Consider the following 24,927-nt stretch of genomic DNA (forward strand, 5'->3'; position numbering starts at 1 on the left):
AGAGAATGTGGACAGGCCTGGAGGAAATGTAGCCATGGGAGAAAGGGAACGGGGAGGGGAGGGGAGGGGACGTAAGTTTCTTGGATCTAAGTTTCCAGAAGCATGGGATATTTCCACAGTCTCTGATCCAGGTGGCTCTTCTGGAAGAGAAGTTCTCTTCCCCTGGGAGACCGTCATAGGGCAGTGACTTCCATCTCAAAGCTGGCCAGTAGGCAGAGGTGGTCTGAAGAGCAGAAGGGGTTGGGTAAGCCATTGGCAGCCCAGAGAATCTCTTCAGAGAGGAGGGAGAGCCGGCCCAGGAGCTTGAGAGTTCCATCCCGACAAAGTCTGCGATCTGGAGCACAAAGCAGAGGCCGGTGGGTAAGGCAGCCGCAGCCACACTGCACGGGGTGGGGGGGCCCGTGGGAGCTACACCTTAGCAGCCTGCGTCTCCTCGACGGCCCTATCCTCCCTCACCTCCTGCCGCCTCTGGAGGAGGCCTCATTTTCTCAGATATGCCATATGTCAATGAATGAAGCCGGGTGGCTTCAGTGGGACTGCGGCAAACTAGAGTGCACGTCCAAGCCCAGCATTACAAGATCTTTTGATTTTCCAAGAGAAGCCGAAGTCCAGATTTGCTATATAAAATTTGATTTCTCAACAGAAAATCTAAACATTTTAAAAGACATGCTTTAAACAAAACAGGCATGGGGCTGATAGACTGCTATACTGTGACTATTGTGAGGGGTGAGAAGACAGGAAATGGGGTTTCTAACCTAACCAAGTCCCTTACTAACCAGCTGCCACTGAACAAATCCAATAGAGCACCTCCTGGTGCTCTATTCTCATCTTTAAAACGGAGGGACGGGGCTTCCCTGGTGGCACAGTGGTTGAGAGTCTGCCTGCCGATGCAGGGGACACGGGTTCATGCCCCGGTCCGGGAAGACCCCACATGCCACGGAGCGGCTGGGCCTGTGAGCCATGGCTGCTGAGCCTGCGCGTCCGGAGCCTGTGCTCCGCAACGGGAGAGGCCACAACAGTGAGAGGCCCGCGTACTGCAAAAAAAAACAAAAAAAACAAAAAAAACGGAGGGACGGCTTGTTCTGCCCACATCTCTCTAATGCTACAAGGATAAAAAGAGAAGGCGGGCAAATGGCCTAAGGGAAGTATGATGAGGATGACCAGTGTCAGGTAGGTATGAGATCTGCTCCTTTGCTGGTCAGGTCCCAGCAGCCCAAGCCATGTGATCAAATGCCTGACCTACCATCAGTTCCCAGGGACTCTTGGGGGTGGCTTCTAGGAATCCAGGATCCACCAAGCTTACCAGTTCTGTTCCCATTCTCGCAGGACTCAGCTGAGAAGAAGATGTAATCTACTGTCATTCCAAGACCCAAGGGCATTGTGGTGACCTCTGGGCGGCCATGCTGGGGCAGGAAATGAGTATATACCGAGGTCAGGTGGAGGCAGTGCTGGATGGTGCCTACAGTCCTTCGGGGATGGAGGGGAAGATGTCAGTCAACAAACATCACTGAACTTTTCCCAAGGTCACTTCTCTGTGGGTTTTATCAAGTTTTTTAAGGGATGATCCCAAATAACTCAACCTCAGCAAATGCCTTCCCATGCTAATTAAGAGGCTGAGAGTCTTAGCTAAAATTAGCCTAGAAACAGACACATTTATATACAGTCCTGCTGACATTTCTCACCCCCCACTCTCCTCTTGCTACCTGGTGAAGTATACCTAATGTACCCTTGTCCATGGGTCAGCAAGCTCTTCTGTGAGGCCTTACTCCCAAAGGAAAAGGGCAGGGGCTTTTCATCTGCAAGAACCTAGGTGGGTCACCTCTGGCCTTTGCACACCAGTTTGTTCCTCCATAAACTTAGCACACACAAGGGGAAGAGAGAGCTCAGCAAAATGTGTTCCCCCAAATCAGCCCCAGGAAAGCCAACAGGAATCTCTCGAATACACCTCGATGGGGCTGGAATGCAAGCAGAAGGGAACTGGAAGAAGATTACCTGGGGAAGTCAGGCTCAGGCTCAGATATGTCTTCCTCAATGACAGACTCGGCCCAGCCAGGAGGTCGCTCTGTAGAAGACCAGAGAGAAAGGGTTTTATCACTCACAGACAGTGAAGCAGGGTTAGAACCTTGCACCCTGAAATCCCACTCAAATCCTTGACTAGATTGTTCCAGAAGGGAAAAGGGAAAGAGAAAAGGTGAGGAGAGGAAGAAAACAATGGACCAAAGTCAAGAACCTCAGGAAGCAGACAGAGGTCTCTAACACAGACATCTCTTCCCTGGCTCAGCAACTTTTTAAAAAATTTAAATTCATTCTTTAGAATAGGTAATACAGTCACATGGTACAAAAATCAAAATGTAGAGAAAAATATCAGTGAAAAGGCTCCCTCCCACTCTGGGACCTTGCCACTCAATTCCTCTCTCCAGAGGCAACCAATGTTAACAAATTCCTGGTGTATTCCTCCATAGATATTCTATCACCCACCATCCATTGTGTGCATATATGTATCTGTGTATGTATGTGTATACATATGTATGCACACATACGTGTCCATACTTATACACACCTATACATGTACGCACACATACACAAAGAAAAAAGACACACATTACCAATATCAGGAGAGAAAGAGGGAATATTATTACAGATCTTACTGACATTCATAGGTATTATGAACTGAATGTTTGTCTCTCCCCAAAATTATGTTGAAATCTTAACCCCCAGTGTGATGGCATTAGGAGGTGGGGCCTTTAGGAGGTAATTTGGCCTTGAGGGTGAAGCCCTCATGAACAGGATTAATGCCCTTATAAAAGGGATCCCAGAGAGCTGTCCTTTCTGCCATGTATGGATGCAACAGTAAGTTGGCAATCAGCAACCCAGAGGAGGGTCCTCACCGAAACTGGACCATGCTGGCACCCTGACCTCGAACTTCCAGCCTCCAGAACTGTGAGAAATAAATTTCTGTTGTTTATAAACTACTCAGGCTGTGGTGTTTTGTTATAACAACCCAAACTAAGAAAAAGGATAACAAGGATCAACAAAATTGACAAACCCTTAGCTAGACTGACCAAGAAAAAAAGAGAAAACTCAAATTGCTAAAACCAGGAATGAAAGAGGGGGCCATCACCACCAACCTTAAGAAATAAAAAAATTATAGGGATACAATAAACAATTGTATACCAACAAATTAGATGACTTAGGTAAAATGGACAAATTCCTAAAAAGACAAAAACTACACAAACTGACTAAAAAAAAAGAAAATCTGAATAGTTCTATAACAATTAAAGAGACTGAATTAGCAATTTAAAAATTCTCACAAAGAAAAGCCCAGGCTCACATAGCTTTACTAGTGAATTCTGCTAAACATTAAAAAAAAAAGTAATAGGAATCCTTCACAAATACTTCCAAAATATAAAAGAGGGGACACTTCCCAACTCATGCTACGAGGTATTACTCTGATATCAAAAGTAGACAAAAACATCACAAAGAATGAAAACTACAGACTAGTATCGCCTATGAATGTAGATGCAAAATGCCTCAACAATTACAGTTCTGTGATTTATAAAAAATGTATATTTGGTCATTCAGATGACCAAATATATATATCTCATATATAGTCAGTCTTCATATACAGTCTTAGTCCACAGTTGCTGGTTCAAAGCTCTCCAAACCCTTAGAATTTCCTGAGTGTTGAGAGTGAGCAAGGTGCCTTTTGTTATGTTCATGAGGCAATTTTGGAAAATACCTAAGGTTGGGGGCTGGTTGCCAATGGAACCAACCATGTGATGAGAGGAACTTGCAGTCCCACCCTATGACCTCTGGGGAGCAGAGAGAGGTTGGAGGTGGAATCAGTCACCAATGACTAAGGATTTAATAAATCATGCCCATGTAATGAAGCCTTCATAAAACCCAAAAAGGACAGGGTTTGGAAAGCTTCCAGGTTGGTGAACTTATGGAGATTCGAGGGAGAATGGTGCACCCAGAGAGGGCATGGAAGCTCCACATCCCTTCCTACATACCTTGCCCTATGCATCTCTTCTGTACAGCTGTTCCTGAGTTACATCCTTTTATAATAAACCAATGATCTAGCAAGTGAAATGTTTCTCTAAGTTCTGTGAACCACTCTAGCAAATTAATCTAACCCAAGGAAGGAGGGGATAGTGGGAACCTCTGATTTATAGCCAGTTGGTCAGAAGAAGCACAGGGAACAACCTGGTCTTTTGACAGGCACCTGAAGTATTGGAGGGGTGGGTCTTGTAGAACTGAGCCCTTAACCTGTGGAATCTGATGCTATCGCTGGGGAGACAGTGTCAGAATTGAGTTGAATTGTTTGTTGGCGTTGGGGGAAACTCCTCCTCCCCCATGTTGGAAAACGAGTCTCAGAACAATATACTGGCAAACTAAATCCAGCAAAATAGAAAAATGACTATATACTATGACCAAATACGATTTATCCTAAAAATGTAAGGTTGGTTTAACATCTGAAAATCAATTAATATAATACATCATATTAATAGAATACTGAAGAACAAAAACCACATGATTATCTGAATAGTCACAGAAAAAATTTCTGACAAAATCCACTCCTTTATGACAAAAAACAAACCCACAACACTTAAAAAATAAGGAATAAAAGAGAACTTCCTCAATCTGGTGAAGGGAATCCACAAAACACAAACAAACAAAAAACAAACAAAAAAACCTCATGGCTAACATCATACTCAATGCTAAAAGACTGAAAACTTTACCCCTAAGATCAGGAATAAGACAAGAATATTTGCTGTCACCACTCAACACTGCAATGAGAGTTCTAACCAGGACAATTATGGAAGAAATAAAACGCATCCAAATTGGAATGGAAAAAAGTAATACTATTTCTATTTGCAAGATGACATGATCTTATATATAGAAAATCCTAAGAAATGTACTAAAAAACTACTAGAACTAATAAATGAGTTTGAGGGACTTCCCTGGTGGTGCAGTGGTTAAGAATCTGCCTGCCAATGCAGGGGACGTGGGTTCGAGCCCTGGTCGGGGAAGATCCCACATGCTGCGGAGCAACTAAGCCCGTGCGCCACAACTACTGAGCCTGCGCTCTACAGCCCGAGAGCTGCAACTACTGAGCCCACGTGCTGCAACTACTGAGCCCACGTGCCACAACTACTGAGCCCGCGAGCCACAACTACTGAAGCCCATGCGCCTAGAGCCCCTGCTCCACAACAAGAGAAGCCACCGCAATGAGAAGTCCGTGCACCGCAACGAAGAGTAATCCCCACTCATCGCAACTAGAGAAAGCCCACACACAGCAATGGAGACCCAACGCAGCCAAAAATAAATAAATAAATAAATAAATAAATAAATAAATAAATAAATAAATTTATATTAAAAAATTGAGTTTGAAAGATTGCAAGATACAAGACTGATATACAAAAACTGCATCTCTATACACTAGCAATGAATAATCCAAAAATGAAATTCAGAAAATATTTCCATTTATAAAAGTAACAAAAGGAATTTTAAATAGTTACAAATAAATTTAACAAAAGAAGTATAAGACACACTGAAAGCTATAAAACATGGAAAGAAATTAAAGATCTAAATAAATGGGAAAACTTCCATGTTCACTAATCATAAGCTAATACTGTTAAAATGGCAACATTTCCCAAACTGATCTACAGATCTGTAAATCCCTACCAAAATCCCAACGAACTTTTTTGCACAAATTGACATGGTGATCCTAAAATCCACATAGAAATGTATGAGAGACCCAGAATAGCCAAAATAATCTTGAAAAACAACAATGAAGTTACAAGATTTACACTTCTCTATTTCAAACTTATACAAAGCTAAAATAATCAAGGCAGAGTGGTACTGGCGTAAGGATAGGCATATAGATGAATGGAATAGAACTGAGAGTCCAGAAACCCATACGTCCACTGTTGATTTTTTACAAGGGGAGGGATAAAGGGAAAATAACTGCTAATGAATATGGGATTCCTTTTGGGGGTGATGAAAATGTTGTAAAATTAGATTGTGATGATGGTTCCGCAACTCTGAATATACTAAAAGCCACTGATTTGTACACTTTAAATGGGTGAATTTTATGGTATGTGAATTCCACCTCAATAAAGTTATTTCTTAAAAAAGGTAAGAGAATGTTATGGCCAACTTCATGCCAATAAATTTGTTAATTTATATGAAATGAAATATTCCTACATTTTCCCTGTTAAATTGTTTTCTCTTTTTGTTGCTATTATAAATAGGGTCTTCTTAAAATTACATCTTTTAACAAATATATCATTATTTTATTATATGAATACTATTGATTTCTGCATATTAATATTCTACCCAGATACTTTCCAGAATTAACGCTAATAATAGCTGTTAGTTGACTCTCTTGGATAACCAGTTATATAACCATATTAACAGCTAGTAATAGTTTACCCCCTCCTTTCCATTGTTTACTTCTATTTTCTTGTCTATATTTCTATGTTCTATTTCTAAATCTGTGGCTGGTGTCTCTCACAGTTGAATGACAGTAGTCATCCCTATCTTTTTCCCAACTTTGACAGGAATGCCACTAGATTGTCTTCTTTAAGCAAGATGCTCATTTTTGGATTGAGATAAATGCTTTTTTTTTTTTTTTCTTTTTCAGGCACCTGGTGGCTCCACGCCCCTTCCTCCATGGTGCACCAAAGCACTGACTGACCAAGATAAATGTATTTTAAGGGTATAAGGGATTATCTATTTTTTCCTTAAGAAGGTTCTTTTTAAAAGAATCTGGAATAGATGTTGAATTTTAACAAATGTCTCTGACCTCTACAGGATGACATGCATTTCTATATTTTAATAGATTTCATATATTTATTAGCATGATAAATACATTAATAGATTTCCCAATATTGAACTACCTTCATATTTCTGATAAACTCCATTTGGCCATAGTATATTGCTCTTTCAGTGTGATGTTAGATTCTGTTTCCTGATGGTCTATGTACATTTTTTGCATCAATATTCATAAGTGGAGAATATTAAGGTCTGTAGTTTTCTTTTCCTGTGTAACTGTTGTCAGGTGTTGGTGTCAAATACTTCTTTTGTAAAAATAACTTGGCCCCCTTCTGCTGTGCTCTTTAACAATTTAAACAGTAATGGAATTACAAGTTCTTTAAAGGTTTGATGATGTTCTCCTATCAACATGAACATGGTGTTTTTGTGGGACTGTATCTCAGAACTTTCGCTACTTTTTCACCCTGTGGTAATCTATGTTATGTCTCTCTTTCACAATCAGTTTTAGTAAATTACATTTTCTAAAATTAACATAGGCCATCAAAGTTTTCAATTTCTTCTGCACTCGGTTGAGAAAAGGACCCCCTTATAATCCTCTTAATTCTTCTGCATCTGAATACTTTTACCTGCTCCTCCCCTGCCCCCTTAAATAGGTTAGCTAATCTGACAGCTGTTTTTCACTCAAAAAACCAACTGATTTTTAGAGCTTACTAGTCCTACTGTTTTTCTGTTCTCTAAATTATTTTCATTTTCATCTTCTGCTTTCTTTCAGCTTGTTCTCTTTTCTAACTTGGGGGATACTTAATTTACTTACTTTAATCTTTTCTTATCAATATAATTCTCTGATTCAAGATATTCTATATAATTCTATGAATTTTTCACTGAAAGCTATTTTAGCTATATACCACAAATATATGGTATTTTCATTATTGTTATTTTCTACACACTCTGCAGTTTCAGTTTAAATTTCATCTTTGACCCAAAAGTTGTTTGAAATTTTTTAAATGTCCAGATGATAGCATTCTTTTAACTTCTATTTTTAATGCATGTGTGATCACGGAAAGTTGGCTATACTATTTCTACTGTTTGAAATTTACTGATTATTTTTGTGGTAGTCTAATATATGGCCAATTCTCAGGAATTTCCTGTGGATATTTTAAAAGATGTCTTTGCTCTGCTTTCAGTGTTCAGAGTTTGATATGTATCCATCAGATTTACCATACAACATGTTATTTAAGTCTTCTGTATTCTCAGTTATTTTTTATCTACTTGAACTATTGTGAACTGAGAAAGATGAATTAAAACCTTCAACCATTAGTTATTTTCTGACTATTATTCCTTGTTAAATACTGCAGTTTCACTTTGTGATGACTGATGTGATGTTATTTGGAACATAAATGTTCCTAACACTAATATCTTCATTTTGAATCAGAAAAATCACAGTGACCAGCAGGATATTGAAAATGGTTTTCTCTTCAGCAAGAGGCAAGCGAATTTAGGCTTCTGAATCACGTAAGAGGTCAGGAATCAGAGGTACCATTACTCCAGAAAAGAGGTGGGAGGTGAAAATCAAAACTGTCACAATGAACTCACCAGTCAATTAGAACCATCCCTTACAGAGCCATTACGTTTTCATGTCTCATTCCTAAATGTGAATGGACACCTGATGGAATCTTTGGGAACAAACAGTGGGGTAGGAAGAAACTAACTCTTAATTAAAAGAACCTTGGAAGGAACAGATGGAATTTTAAAAATTATCATCCTCAGTAGTAGAAAGGCAATATTGCATTCATTAAAAAAAAAAATGGTATAAAAAAGAAGGAACTTTAAAAAAGAGATTTGGAAATTAAAAATATAATGGCAGGGCTTCCCTGGTGGTGCAGTGGTTGAGAGTCCGCCTGCCGATGCAGGGGACACAGGTTCGTGCCCCGGTCCGGGAAGATCCCACATGCCGCGGAGCGGCTGGACCCGTGAGCCATGGCCGCTGAGCCTGTGCGTCCGGAGCCTGTGCTCCGCAACAGGAGAGACCACAACAGTGAGAGGCCCGCGTACCGCAAAAAAAAAAAAAATATATATATATATATATATATATATATATATATATATATATATATATATATATATATAATGGCAGGGCTTCCCTGGTGGCACAGTGGTTGAGAATCTGCCTGCCAATGCAGGGGACACGGGTTCGAGCCCTGGTCTAGGAAGGTCCCACTATGCCACGGAGCAACTAGGCCTGTGAGCCACACTACTGAGACTGTGCGTCTGGAGCTTGTCCTCCGCAACAAGAGAGGCCGCGACAGTGAGAGATCCGCGCACTGCGATGAAGAGTGGCCCCCGCTTGCTGCAACTAGAGAAAGCCCTCGCACAGAAATGAAGACCCAACACAGCCAAAAATAAATAAATAAATAAATAAATAAATAAATAAATATAATGGCAGAAATTTAAAATCACTAGAAGGAATGAACAAGCTGAGAGCATCTCACAGATGGTAGATTCTAATATACAATTAACAGTAATTCCAAAAAGAGAAAGCAGAAGGTAGGAAATTATTGAAGAAATATTACCAGCAAAATTATGTGACTCGAAATAAATTAGTTTCCATTTGAAAGGGCCGTGGGGTATCCAAAACAATGAATGAAACCAACACCCTGAGTAGGGTAAACCATCATGAGATTTCAGAAATCAAGAGATTAGAGATAAGAACCAGAAAGCCTCAGAGAGGCAAAATAGGTGATATACAAAGAAAGGATCAAGAATCAAAATGGCAGCAGACTTCTCATTAGCAATGCTGGAACCTGCAAGACAATGGACTGATTTCCAAACTAGACATTTACACTTCGCAAATTTTCATATTGGTGTGAGGATAAAAAAAATCAAGTCTTTTTTTAGTACATGAAAAGAAAAACAAAAAAGAAAGAAGACTGCTTCTCTCAACACCAGGTTCTACCCATGCAGCACTATGTACAAGCAGCACTGCTCCAGCAGTTACATGGGACTCAAGGCCTCTGCCTGTCCCACCAGGCCACATGAGCACATGGGCCACAACTGCCTCTACCTGAGCTGCAACATCTTCCTGGACCATTCAGCAATGGCAGCAGCCAAGCAAGTAAGTGCAAGTACTTGGGAAGAGGATAATAAGTTGTGCAGGGATGGGCCAGTGGAGGAGCTGGATTCAGAACTTTCCTGGTTCAAAAACTGATCAGATAGCCTTTCCTCTGTGGCCATCTGGTCGGTTTGTTAATAATAGTTTATGGAAGTCATTTATTAGCAACTGTTTTTTCCTAGAATGCACTTAATTGGGCACATGGTTTATTTTTACATGTTAAAAGACCTGAAGCTCCGGAGATAAATGGAAATGTGCAAGTGCTCATGAAAAAGAAAACAGAGTAACCCCTTTCAGTGTCTTTAAGAACGATACTGGAAAGAATAAACCACTAATAATTAAAAATATTTACAAGAGGGGGACTTAGGGCTTCCCTGGTGGTGCAGTGGTTGAGAGTCCGCCTGCCGATGCAGGGGACACGGGTTCGTGCCCCGGTCTGGGAAGATCCCACCTGCCGCGGAGCGGCTGGGCCCGTGAGCCATGGCCGCTGAGCCTGCGCGTCCGGAGCCTGTGCTCTGCAACGGGAGAGGCCACAACAGTGAGAGGCCCGTGTACCGCAAAAAAAAAAAAAAAATGAGGGGGACTTAAAATTTAGATTCCCATCTTATGAATTATTCCTTCACAAAGGGAGTTGGGGAGAGTGAGAATCACAATTTTTTTTAATTATACACCTTGTGTGATGTAGAACTCTCCAGCACAATGCAACGGCAACTTGTTGGAAAGTTAGACCATCACTCCCTGGCACTGTAGCTACTTTGGCAACTCAGATGCTTCCCATTAAAGTCAGTGTCACAGTCAACTTGGCAAGTTTGAATGTCTACAGTTGAGTTGGATGACTCTGGTATTGGACTGGAAATATTATTTGTTAGCACATCTAAACAAATCCTCTAGAAAAAAAGATCACACACTATGATCTCCTTGTACTGCACTTAAGTCTTTCTACTCATGGTCTAAAACCGGTGGTAGGTTTTTAGATCTGGAGTCCTTAAAAGAGATTCATCAGGACCCTATTCGGCCCTGGATGGGGATACTAAGCAAACGGAAGGGTACGTTCACAGTATGTGGAGGATGGGTGTGTTTACCCAAATTTAATCTCAATTTTGAAAATACTGCTATTATTGGGTACTGTTAGTGAACTGGATATTTTCCCCCATATAATGATTCTACTTACAAAGTGATTGTCAGTGTATTTTAAAGGTTCTTATTTTGTTATTAAATTGAAATGCTTATGTTATGTTTCAAGTACAGTACTGAGTTTTTAAAAATAACCTATTCTTAACATGGAATTACCTATGTGGGATCCTACTACTGTTTAACTTTAGGATTTTGTATTCTTAAAACATTGAGCCACTGCTTCCCTGCCTGAGCCCAACTGATCCAAGCACTTATCCCAGTTCCTAGCACACGCCAGTTGCTCTATGCATGGTGGCCACCACTATTATTACTGCTATCACCACAGCTGTAATAATACATTAGCTTTGCAATTAAAAAAAAAAAAAAACCAAGCCATTGAAATGTTCACTGCTCTGTGCAAAATGCCAATTCAAGTTAAATTACTTCAAGAAAAAAATGAATTCATTGCTTACCACCAGTCCTTTTACTATAGTTTTTTCAGTCATTGCTTGGTTGTCTTAAGTTATTCTTCTAGCAGTTTCTTCATGAAAGGCTTTGGGTTGAGTATAAAATTTTTGACCACACCATCTTTCTTTGAAACCTTGCTCTCCTGTGTTCCAGAGTCGAATGTTAATGTTAAGAAATCTGAAGCTTACCTGATTATTTTTACCTTTAAAAATAGCCCAATATTTTTGGTTCTGCCCAAAGGATTCTTTTATCTTCGACTTTTGTTAACTTCACTGGGATGTCTTACTGTTGACTCTCCTGTGTCATTTTTTACTGAGACATGGTATATCCTTCTCAATGTGGAGAGTCAGGTCTCTTGATTTTGGGAAACTCTTCCCTGATGCATCCCTTTAAATATTCCCTTTGTGCTATCATACTGGGTTTCTTCTTTGTGAACTCGAACTATGTGTATGTTGAATCTCTTTAACTTCCACTACTGTTATTTTCTTTCTAGTGCTTTTTATCCTTCCTGGCCTCTGCCTCTTGCTTGTTTTCAGCAGTGCCTATTCTCTCTTAGACTACTTCTAATTTTGTATTCATTATGTGATTCTTAAATTTTTTATTCCACTTCTTTCCTGAGCTCTGCAGTTTACATTTCATCTACTGATGTCTTGCCACGTGCTTGAACTCATTTTATAAAAGCAATTATTTTATTTTTGCACTCTTATGTTATAAAGACAATTGCTTAATTTTTTTATTCATGGGGAAATAATCATAATTTTCATATGTTCCATGGCAACAGTTTTTATCTCCGAAGTATTCTTTATCTGCCTTTTATTTTTCCTGTTCTTCCACCTTTTTTTCTTATAGTATTTTAGTACAGATCTCACGCTGGCTCCTTTTGGGCAGCCCAGCTTGGAATTAGTTGAGGTTTTTACGTACAAGCTATTGGTACAAAGCTTATATAAGCGCAGACCTGGGTACGCATTCCAAGTAACAGGAATTTTTCCTTATGACACAGGGCTGTGTGTGAGTCCTGTTCATCTTTATTTCCCCCTAGCCAAAAGAATATGCAGTTTAAGTATTACACCTCTCCCCACCACTTAAACAGACTGCTTCGTGCAAATTTGGCTTGATTCCTTGATCAGTCTTTCCTCTACTGCCTCTTTGGACCAAAAGAGGTTAAGACAATATCCTTTCACAACCTGTGCATCCTATTCTTGTCGACGAAACAAGGGATTTTGATTTCGTGCCTCAGGATACACTCCCCACCTTGGAGAAGGGCACCCTGCTGGCTCTTCTGGAGATCCATATGGCCCCACAGACCAGTCTCTCCATACCTGCTCCAGCACCCCTGCATGACCTCCAGTGCTTCTTGCAACCATTCCACCTGTGCTGTGGTTCATGATTTCAAATATCTTCAGGTCTCCTAGCTTTCTCAAAGATGGAGTTTGCATTTCTCTTTTTCATTCTCCTTGTTGCTTTGGAGTGTTTTCAGAGACAAGAAGGGGAGAACATCAAGCATACTCTGCGACTTACAATCTGGAAGTTCTCAGTAGGAGTAACTTGTTATTACAACCAGGAGTACTGTCACCTTATGATTTTCAAAGCCCCATCAAGTGTATTTTCTCTCTTAAACATGCCGTATACATGCTAGTTATTAGCAACTTAATACTAAAAAGCTTGTGGCTTACTCAAGGTCTCAGAGCTAGTTAGAACCCAGGTCTCTTGATTCCTGGTCCATGTTCTCAACACACTGCACACGGCCAGTGAACTCCACTGACCTTCCTCCTAAGCATACTTATTACCAGAAGCTGATCTCTAAGAATTATACCTAGAAAAGACTAAGAAACCACATAACTGACAAATATCAGAGGTGCAGAGGAAAGAAGACCAAGCTTAGTTGGAACAAGTTAGGGAACAAGCTTAGTTCCCATTACCTGGCTTAGTATCTGTCACTCCTTCCATAAGAACCAGTCCTACAGGTCGCTGACAGGCGATGCTGCAGAAGCGGAAACGTAGCAGGAAGTCTCGGCTATACTTACGTCTCTCTGTAAACCAGGAAAAGCCATACAGTGAAAGACAGTAAGAGGAGCCACATGCTGAGACTTCCTTAATACCAAGAAGCTTACAGGTAGGGACACAGAGGAAGTCTGGCTCTGAAGGCAAGGAGATTTTCCAATGGCTATGACTTAAGGTTGTCCATTTCATTAGGTGACCATGAGGAGGACAATGAAAAAAACAAAGGAACGTGCTAAGAGAATTGAGGGAATTACACTTTCTCTTGTCACTGAGGTGCCAGCTTTCTCCCAAAATGGGTGTGGAGGGACAACCAACCAAGAATGTGGCATGTGCTCACCTGATCTCTTGGGGTGACAGGAGGTGACATACTGACAGCAATCAGTGATGCCCAGGGAGCTGGGCCATAGTGGGGCCTGCAGCTTCCTCTGATAAAGCTGATGGGAGAAGTCTTCCTGTCCAGATACCTACAAGGAAAGAGCAGATGGGAATAAGGAATCTGAGATGGAAAAAGGAAATAGCCCATGTTTTGGGACATGCAGACAAACATACATACACACACACACACACACACAGAGTCACATACTATGTACGTAACACAAGCAAAACACATACGTCTCAGGGGAAAGTTAAAAATAAGGAGCTATTTAAAACCATTATTTTATTTTTTTACTAGAAACACTGAAATGTCCATGAGACAGGAATAAGGGGTTAAGAGTGAGGTATGCGAGTCAAAGAGAACAGAACTATATGAACATAGGGTCCCCTAAATTTCAGCTCAGAAAAATCTACACTACTCTGCCCAGGGAATGTCAACTTTCAGGGGCTTTAATCTGCAGTGGGAAAAGGTTTATCCTGATCTTTGGATCTTCTGGATCAACGTCTAGCATCTTAAGCCTATTACTGGGAAACCACGGGGTCAAACCAAATGGGAAATTCACCAAAGCACTTTACCGTATCTACGTCACCATCCTCGGTCAAAGCCCATGAGCAGCCTGGGAACGGACAGAACGTAGTAGGGGAAACATTCGGCAACATCAGTCATCTGCGTATCTCCAACGTGTGTAGCAAAATCCCCTTTATTTCATTTAACAACAACAAATATTTGAATGCCAACTATGTGCAAAACACTAGCTAAGTGCTGGGGAGAGAGCAGTGATAGACGCAATCTCTCTGCCCCTAAAGGACATACATTTTCAGTATGCCATCAGAAGTAAAACACACCTTCAATTGAATGGCCATTTACTAACTGTGTGACTTTGGGCAAGTTAGTTAACTCTCTTGGGTTCAATACGCTCTACTATTGAGTGGGATAGTAATACCACATACAATTAAGAATCTGGGTAACCGTAACTACCAATTACTGACTGCTTCCTTTGAAGCAGAAACTGGAAAACACTGTGTGCGTTATTTTATGTAATCCACCAAAGAAAACCCTCTGAAGTAGGTCCCATTATATCCCCAGTGTATGACGAGGCAAATGGGGCTTACGGAAGTGAAGTAACTTGCCCAAGGTGGCAGAGCAGGGATCTGAACACAGGACTGTCTGGCTTCAAAAGGAGTGCTCTTAATCACTGTGCTTAACAGCAGCTGTCACATGGTAGGCACTGAGTAAATTCTTCTTCCCATTCCCTGAGCCCCTTGATTATAGCAGCTTCCTGGCAGGATAATGCCTTTCTCTGCGCATGTGGCAACCAGGACATCGCTGGCACTTGAGGAACCTCATTAAAATAAAAGCCCAAAGTGCTCCACAATAATTCAGTCATTTTATGTCTTTTCTCCCCTGTGCCTTGCCAAAAGTTAAGCAACAAGTTGGATCAGCAGGGGCAAAAGAGAGGAACAAGGAGATTAAGTGACATGTAAAAAAATCAGCACAAGCTGAATGCTCCTCGGTAGGGCTAAATAAACTACAATAAAACTATAAGATACCTAGGTTATAAACATTCAGCAGTTAAAAGGAATGAGATAGATACATATGTACATTGTTGAGTGAAGAAGCTACAAAATGAAATATACATAATCTATCACATTTATAAATACACACAGTACATTATATACCAGCTGTTAGAAGCAATCACAGCATACTATTGGAGGGCAAGAGCTCTGGGGCCAGGCTACCTGGTTACAAATCCTGGCTCCACCACTCACTACCTGCAAAAACTAGAGTAAGCAAATTACCTAACTTCTCTACACCTTAGCTTTTTCATTTATAAAATGGAAGCAATGATAGAAATTGTGAAAATTAATGAGTTAATACATGTAAAGTGCTTAAAATAGCACCTGGCACACAGTAAGTGCTTAATAAATGTAGATTATGATTACATCATCACAACAGCTTAGATACTACTGCAAATGCATAGAAAATGACCTGGAAGAACACCACCAAACTTTGAACAGTTATTACTTGACTCTAAGTGGAGACGTGGGAAATGTAGGTAATAAAGGGGACTTTGGTCTTATTTTAAAATGTCTGAATCCTTAAAGGGATGTACCTGTGTACTTACATGCACTTACATATATACTTATGTACCTGTAAACTAAACATAAATTAATGATAAAAACTGAAAGGATTCCAATATACCAAAGGCACTCACGAGCTCCTAACTTCCAGGCTTGGGTACCAGATATCAATAGAACAAGAAAAAGCCAGAGGAAGCCAGAACAGGTGTAACTGAAGTCCCTGCCACAGAAGCAACACCAGGTGCCAACACCAAAATCTCTCCCTAAGCCAACCCCGCAGTGGCCTCTCCCATTTCACCTTCCAGGCCGGCATCCCACGGTAGTGGAGTTCTCCATCCCTGATGAAGTTGTAAAGAGGTGAACCAGGGACAGAATTCAGGTCCCCACACAAGATGATGGGGCAGTGGCTGCCATCTGACAACCTGGCCACCTTGTCCACTTCAGCCAAGAAAATGGCCATCTGGGCTAGCTTGACATCGCCCCGACGTGGGTTGTACAGGATGTGAGTATTTGCCACACATAACGGGGCCACTGAGACTTGCCCCAGGCCTTCTGGGACTAGTGGCTGCAGCAGCAACACTAAGCCCACGTTGTCCCGATTGAGGAGCTCCAAGCCAGGCCGGAAGTACTCCACAGGGCTGGCGCAGAGCAGACGGAATCGCGTGGGCTTGTAGCAGACAGCACAGCCATCTGTCTTATGCCCGGTCCTCCTCTTGTAGAAACAGGTAAAGCCTGCAACGAACACCCCACCAAGGAGATGGGTCAGAGTCCTTGAAGATGGGTTAGGGTCCCTCTACCCAGTGGCAGTAGCCCAGGCATGTGTGCCTAATGCCTTGCTCCTGCAGTCCAGTAAGGGGAGTCCTTGCCCTTGCCAATTCCTTGGTTCTGCAGAGGCTCCCTTACAGCTGTAACCAGATGACTGAGTGGCTAGAAGGGGAAGGAGGGACAGAAGGGTATGAAGCAATAACCTGACAGGAAAAGCATGGACTCTAGGGTCAGACAAGCCGGAGTCCAGGCTCCACAACCTATGAGTTGTATGTTTATAGCTTTGTGACCTTGAGCTAGTCACACAAATTTTCTGAACCTCAGTTTCCGCACTGTAAAATGGGGATAATAATATTCAGCCTCACAGGGTTGGTTACTTCAAGGATTAAATGGCAATATATGTCAGAATTGCTTTAAAACTTCAGGACTCTCCTTCTCACCCACACAAAGGAGCTAGCTCGCAGATGAGACTGAGGGTTTACTGAGATGAAAGAAAGATACAGTGCTTTCAGGAGAGAGCAGACAGGGCTGTAGGAAGAAAGACTGGCAAATGTGCCAGGGAGCGGCATTACCCATCATTCTCAGAGAGGGCTCCAGCTGCTCCCAGTAATGATCTTCCTGGACTTCCTGGAGACACAAGATCTGGGAAAATGACAAGGACTCCAATCACTCCAGAGTAATGGAGGGCCCTGGAGTACGACTCCCACCCCAGGAGCAGGCACTGAAGCCACATGGGAAGCTGCTGTGGGTCTCAGGCTGGGTCACACTGAAACGTCCCCTGGGTGCTGACTCTTCCCTGATAGCCACTACCAGCAAGAACAGGCCCAGAGTTACGCTGAGATCAGATACATGTGCTGGCTCTTCCTGCTCCTTGAATCCCTCACGTCTCCCTGCCTGCACAAAGGTGCTAGAAAGCGTGCACCACGGACAGTCTTCTCAGCATCTGCCCTAAACTCATTACACCAGGAAGACAAGCACCAGTCCTAGGCAGGAGGCCAATCATATGAACAACTATGGGGTTCAATTCATTTTCTAAGAGCATTGGGAAACAGCCAGGGTCCAGAGCAAATGCAGGATGGCACATCTCCCCATCTTCACTCACATCGGGATCCCAGTGCTGGAATTCCTGCATGAGATTCGCAAAGCGGTAGTTCCAACTGAGGATGTCTGGATGGCAATGCAGGTAGAGCTCTGAGCTCTGCTGCATCAGGTCCTGAGCCAGGATGTTATAGGACATCAGAGTGAACTGGAACTGAGGGCCATCTCCTGCCTCCAGGCCCTGAGCATCTGGCTGAGTGGAGAAATCCTCCCATTCTCGCCACAAGATTTCTGCAAAGGTGTCGGGAAGAAGAGGTCCATGGTAAGTCCATATTATTCACAGGGCCCACCATCTCCACTCCTGACTCCATGATACTGTGACGAGTTCCTTTTTTCATTTTCCCTGTCATTCATCCCTTTCTGTGGTGATTTGAACAACACTCTAAGGACATTCTCAGACAAGACAATAAGCTCCACAAACCCAAAGATAATCTTGGCCTGTTCATCACCGTATCCCTAGTACCTAGCATAGCACCTGGCACCTAGTACAAGTTCACTAAATATGGTCGACAATTTCTCACTTCTGATAAATCCATGGGTCTCTGGAGAATCACTCAGAATGTGCTTAACAGTCATCTGAGATTAAAGACATTTCTAGAGTAATCTCACCCTTGGGTGTTTTCTGACCTCTAACCCTGAAAATGCCTACAGAGCCAGAAACCATAATGTGTCTCCCATGTGCCCTCGAGCAGGGAGCTGCAGAGTGGATTTCAAACCTATGTGAGCCACAGCACTCATTCTCCAAAGTTGAATGGAAGCCCGATATGTAACACAGATAAAAATGGAGTTATCTGGGCTTCCCTGGTGGCGCAGCGGTTGAGAGTCCGCCTGCCGATGCAGGGGACACGGGTTCGTGCCCCGGTCTGGGAAGATCCCACATGCCGCGGAGCGGCTGGGCCCATGAGCCATGGCCGCTGAGCCTGCGCGTCCGGAACCTGTGCTCCGCAACGGGAGAGGCCTCAACAGTGAGAGGCCCACGTACCACAAAAAAAAAAAAAAAATGGAGTTATCCTGGTTGAGGCAGAGAGTGGAGCCCTGAGAGCTCTCCACCGCTACCCCAGGTCACCTCCAGAGAACCAATAATGTAGAGAATCAGAACTATGGTCTGCTTTCAGTTCTGCCACTACCTAGCTATGTGACTTTAGGCATGTCCTGCTACCTCTCTGTGCCGTGATCACTTCATCTGAAAGGCCACGGGGCTGGATGAAATGCTCTCTAAGGCCCCTCTGGATCTGCCACTGCAGGAGTCTCAGAAAAACAGAATGCAGCAGCAGAGCTCCACACAAGAGAACTTTAGCAGTGACTGTGTGCACATCTGAGACAACCTGCTGCCCCGGCTCACTCAGCCGGTTGCCAGACTCACCATGATATGGGATTTCCATTGGGGGAGGCTGCAACTGCCCCAGGCCCTCAAAGGGCCAGATGGGAGCCTCTTCCTGAGGCACAGGCTCTGGTGCTATGCTCCAGGCCACCACTGCGGGGTCCTCTTCCCACTGCTCTGCAGCCAGGGCACCCACTGGGAGGACAGCACAGTCTGCATACTGGGGGCCGGTCTGCACCGGGACTGCTGCCCACGTTGGGCCCTCGACCTCTGGCAGTGGCTCCTCTCCTAGCACCTCAGGGAAAGGCTCCTCCAGGTTCTCTGCTGCCCACAGGTCACTCAGCTGCCTGCTGGACCACTTGTCTTCTGCAGCAGCATCCTGTTCTCCAGGATTATCCATCAGGAGCGCCAGGCTGCTCTGGGCTACTCCCTTATCTACAAGCAGACCCTCGCTCACAGTAGAGAGTGGCTGGCTTGACCCTTCTTCTTGCCACTGCTGCAGCAGGCCCTCACACTCCTCCTGGTCGGGGCCCCGAGGGGCCATGGCAAAGTCGCCGTCTACCCGGGGGGACGAGCTCTTCGCCAGGAGGGCATTTTTTCGACATGTGAAGAAAGCATCTAAGAAGAAAGCCAAAATACCATGTTATAAGATGACAGCATCACCCAACCCACGCTCTTCTCCCAACTTCTACTAAGTCTCATACAAGCAAGAATCATATCCACCTTGCTCATCACTGTACCATCACTGGGCCTGCCCATTTTAGTGCCTGGAACATCATCATCACCAGAGTGAAGTGCTTACTATGTGCCAGGCACTGTTCTAAATGCTTTACAAGTAGTAACTAATTCATATGGTAGGGATCTGATAAATATTCAGTGTGTGAATGAAAGAATGGCTATCCCACATAATCTAGGACAGAGATGGTCACATACAACCACACTCCTTTTATCTGGAGGTTAAGACTCCTATTAACATCAACTCTCTGGTTCTAAGAGCCACATTACACTGGAACCAGCACTTGACCATGAGTCAGAACTGTGGGTCATGGGCTAGCACTGAAATTAACAAAGCTATGTGACCTTGGACAATGCCCCTAGTGAGATGGACTCACTCTTGACTGTAAAATGAGGACAAGGGAAATTTGAACTAGATAATCCCCAAGAGCTTTTCTAGTTCTATAAATCCACTAATCTATGAATGCATTCTAAAAGAAAAAGGCCTAAAGTAGACAAAAAGGGTGTCTCAAAATCTGTACAATCTCTCTCTTAGCAAAGGCCCTGGATCCTCTTCTCAAATCTATTTATTCTACTCATAAATCTTCACAAACTTCATTATCCCATCCAAACTTCATCTTTCCCATTCCATAGTACTCTAGCGGCTGTAAATCAGAAGGTGCCAACAACTGACAGCAAGAGACAGCTGCCTCCTCTCTGCTAACGGCAGCCACAGTGACAGCCAACAGGAAAAAGCAGGTGGGAAAAACTATAAAATTGGAGCCCCCAAAATCCAAGCACAGTATTTTGGTGCAAACAAAACCTCCCCCCACCAACACACGCTAAGTCACTTATTTATAGCATAGGACAAGTGACATGTATGATGATGACCCTCAATCACCAGAGATTTATTTTAGCGGCTCCATTTTTTTTTTAAAGGCAAGAAAAACTTCAAAATGGTTCAAACGTTGAAAGACACTATCTTATTTAGGGTCTATGTGGATTTACGTCCCTCAAACCAGTGGTTTTTCAACCAGGGGTGATTTTGCCCTCAGGGAACATTTCTGCATTGTCTGGAGACACAGTGGTTGTCACAACTGTGGGGATGCTACTGGCATCTAGTGGTTATAGGATGAAGATACTGCTGAATATCCTACAGTGCAAGAGACACCTCCACAACGAACTACCCAGGCCCAGACGTCAACAGTACTGAGACTGGGAAACCCTGCTCTAAACCCATGGGCTGAGTTGCTGACCTTAGTCTCAGGAACTTATTAATTCCCTGCCCTTTGAAACATCCTCTATGTATATCGGATGGCAGAAGTTCTTTGATTTATATGTGTGAGGTTATTAGTTTTCAAACTCAGCAGGTTTTGGTTGGTGGTGGTGGTTTGTTTTTCAACAGCAGAATTCTTTTATTAAAAGAAAATCTGTAGAAACCAAATGTACAAATACAAATGGGACTACTTTAATAGGTGTGTGCAAGTGAGTGGGGGGAGGTGGCCCTTCCTCTGAGATACCTAAAACTCTGACTACTGGTCTAGAAACCTCTGGACTAGTATATGTCACTAAGGCTGCCATTATGGACACTGGCAGAGCTCCAGAAATGACAGCAACGTGGTTAGAAGAGTATGCATTAGTTCTCTGAAAACTTCTGTGGAGTTCCTCATTTCTGAGAAGTATGTACATACAAGACATTCCCGAATTGAGTGCCTACTGCATTCTGGGCAGTATGCTAGCACTAGATACAGTGAGCAAAACAGACATGGCCCTGCCCTCCTGGAGCCCGCATTCTAGTAGCAGATACAAACATACACATACATACATTAAGTGTTTTATATGAAATATATAGGAACAGAAATTACACACACACACACACACACACATATTGTGTAAAGTTCCAGAAAGGAAAAGCAAAGAAGGCACACAGTTGGACCTCTTATTTCTAAAAGTCTTTCTTGGGGCTTCCCTGGTGGCCCAGTGGTTGAGAGTCCGCCTGCCGATGCAGGGGACATGGGTTCGTGCCCCGGTCCGGGAAGATCCCACATGCCGTGGAGCGGCTGGGCCCGTGAGCCATGGCCGCTGAGCCTGCACGTCCGGAGCCTGTGCTCCGCAACGGGAAAGGCCATGGCAGTGTGAGGCCACAACAGTGAGAGGCCTGCGTACCGCAAAAAATAAAAAAAAAAAAAAAAAAAAATAAAAGTCTTTCTTGGTCTGTCCTGCCCCCTAAAATGCCAGAGAAAAGTCTGGGGGTTCTGTGGGATCTCCCAGAGGAACTGATGGTCTCATAAGAGCCTCGGGAACGTCAAAGACCAGGAGTGGGGAGCGCAGGCAGATCATGGCAAAGTTAAACAATAACTCTTCTCTAAGTACCCGCTGGGCATTGCCTCCACCCCACTACATCTCTAAACGCACGGGACATTGCTTCAAAGCTGAGGTTTCAATGTGTCTCTGGATTCTGAGCATCCGTTTTTTCAACCAGACTCCGCTGAGAGGCGGCTGGGAAAGGTGGGTGTGGAGTTGACCCAGGGGAAAAACAGGTACGTCTAGGTCTTCAGTCCACAGATCCACCCCCAGGGCCGACTGGCCCCTGTCCACAGAGAATTCGGACATTCGCCTCGGCCCCAAGCGGCCAACCCTCCCCGACCCCCAGGGCAGTGACTCAGCGGGACCCGGAACCTCTCCGCAACCCCGGGGCCAGAGAAGAGCAGCTCTGGCCCCTCCCCCAGCCCCCTCCACGTTAACTGTGGCCCGACACCTCCAGGTCACAGGCGTGAGGAGGGGGCTGCCCACGAGGCTCGCCGGCCAGGCCCGGGCCTCGTTTAGTCCAGGACGGCACGGCGGGGCCGAGGGCGGCCTCCCCACATGTTGGCACTGCCGGGGGAAAGTGGTTGTGAGGCCGTCCGCGACGCACGCCGCCCCAGGCCCCGAGGGGCACCGCCGAGGCAGGCCCGGGCCTGGCACCCGCCCGTCAGGACACGGGGCCGGTACCTGAGAGGGCGCGGAAAACGCGTGCGGCCGGCAGCAGCAGGTAACACAGGCACGACGCGATCATGGCCGGCCGCCTGCGCCCGCTCCCGCGCCCGCTCCAGTGCCCGCCTCCCTTCCTTGCCGCCGCCCGCCGGGTCTCCCTCCGTTCGGCCCCGCCCCCGGCTCGCCCCACCCCCGGCTCCACCCCCGGGACGGCTCACATGGTACCACTGCGCTTCAACAACAACTTTATTGGGAGCGCAGGGCCAAGCGGACTCCCGCTGGGAGGGGAAGCCAGTTCCCAAGACAATGGAGCGGAGCGGGCGGGGCCTGGCTCTTAGCTGCGGCAGAAGCGCCGGGATTTGAAATTAAACCCCTCCTGGAGGCATCATGGTTGTTTTTTTTTTGGCCGTACGCGGGCCTCTCACTGTTGTGGCCTCTCCCGTTGCGGAGCACAGGCTCCGGACGCGCAGGCTCAGCGGCCATGGCTCACGGGCCCAGCCGCTCCGCGGCATGTGGGATCTTCCCGGACCGGGGCACGAACCCGTGTCCCCTGCATCGGCAGGCGGACTGTGAACCACTGCGCCACCAGGTAAGTCCCATAATATTATTTAAAGCCCACAGTTTTATTCCCGCTTCTGCCGCCTCACTACGGCTCCACCTTGGGTCCACCACGTAACTTCTCCGCCCCTCAGTTCCCTCATCTGTAAAATGAGGTGCTGGACCTTGTCTAAGGCTTCACCCAGCTCTGACTTCTATGATCTTGACCGGCTTAGCCCAGACTGGAGAGAGCCAGCTCTTTCCCATTTTTCTCCTTTTCCTGACTCTCTTCCCCGGCTCAGATTTAGGTCAAACATTGAGTCCACACCTTGCTTCAGCACATAAGATTTTATCTCCTTCATCATCCTGTTCCAAATGGGCCCTTTTCCCCCTAATCTGGAAAAAAGGGGTGTCCCATTGATAAGGGGGCCAAAAACGGGAGGGGGTGAACCCTCCATAGGGGCAACAGGACCAAGTCTGGTTGGTTGGTTGGTTTTCCTTGAGGTATCTCTTCTCTCCAGTGTCTATGACAGTGTCAGGCACATAGTAGGGACCAAATAAACCTCTGTTGACTGACCAAAATATATGTCACTAAAAGAAGGCCAGTTCTTCCATCAACGCTGTGCTACCCAGACCTCTTTAATTCTCTCCTCCCCTTTCCCACTCTCAGTCTTCTGCCGCTGTAAAGAAGGAGGGACCACTTAATACTCCCAGTTTCAGTACCCAGTGTATGAGTTGTGTGATTTCCAATTTGTGGCTGGAGCCTCGGTTGTTCGGGGAAGCCCTCTGCGGAGTCACCAGATCCGGGACCAGCTGAGTACATCATAACACTGAAAGGCGGAAGGGAGGAAGAAGGAGAGAGTCAGTACTGTGGCCTTCCCACTCTATCCCCTTAGCTCTAGAGGCAGTGTATGCCTTCAGGCAACAGCGCTCTTACCCTTGCCAGAGATGAGGCAGAGGTTCCAGGGGCAATCTGAAGGTTGGGAAGCCTCTTAGAAACTAGCACACAAACGTTAACTCTACCTAAGGAGGCTCCAAAGTCAGATCACTTCCTTGATATGGCTTAAATAAACCTTCCTTGTATGCCCTTCCATGTTGTCCCAATAAGTACCCAGAAGTCCAAGTTCCAAATCAGATCCTAAATCAAGGCACGTATCTAGAGACTAGGTTTTGTAAAATGATGGTTCCCTTAACACTTGCAAATATTTTTACTTATTTTTTTAATTTAATTTAATTAATTTTTTTATACAGCAGGTTCTTATTAGTCATCCATTTTATACATATCAGTGTATACATGTCAATCCCAATCGCCCAATTCATCACACCACCACCACCACCCCCTGCCGCTTTCCCCCCTTGGTGTCCATACGTTTGTCCTCTACATCTGTGTCTCACTTTCTGCCCTGCAAACTGGTTCATCTGTACCATTTTTCTACGTTCCACATATATGTGTTAATATACAATATTTTTCTCTTTCTGACTTACTTCACTCTGTATGAGAGTCTATAGATCCATCCACGTCTCCACAAATGACCTAATTTTGTTCCTTCTTGTGGCTGAGTAATATTCCTTTGTATATATGTACCACATC

The 24,927-nt window shown here is 44.3% G+C and overlaps 2 protein-coding genes across 2 annotated transcripts in view; one reads left to right on the top strand and one right to left on the bottom strand.

Annotated features, from left to right (window-relative positions):
• Positions 1-173: 173 nt before the first annotated feature.
• On the bottom strand, positions 174-22,881 carry ANGEL1 (angel homolog 1; the record flags this gene model as incomplete). Its single annotated transcript, XM_079699512.1, has 10 exons — positions 174-334; positions 1,304-1,467; positions 1,993-2,062; positions 13,390-13,500; positions 13,809-13,935; positions 16,227-16,660; positions 17,266-17,335; positions 17,796-18,022; positions 19,155-19,730; positions 22,818-22,881. 10 exons carry the CDS (start codon positions 22,879-22,881, stop codon positions 174-176), a joined length of 2,004 nt encoding a protein of 667 aa, XP_079555638.1.
• Positions 22,880-24,927, top strand: part of LRRC74A (leucine rich repeat containing 74A) — a gene marked incomplete at both ends in the record, with an annotated part of 59,824 nt that continues 57,776 nt past the window's right edge. The window contains 1 exon segment of the mRNA XM_079699192.1: positions 22,880-23,020. Coding sequence (XP_079555318.1) covers positions 22,880-23,020 — 141 coding nt within the window.

This window comes from Hyperoodon ampullatus (genome assembly GCF_949752795.1).
Source record: "Hyperoodon ampullatus genome assembly, chromosome: 3".
Classification (NCBI taxonomy): domain Eukaryota; kingdom Metazoa; phylum Chordata; class Mammalia; order Artiodactyla; family Ziphiidae; genus Hyperoodon; species Hyperoodon ampullatus.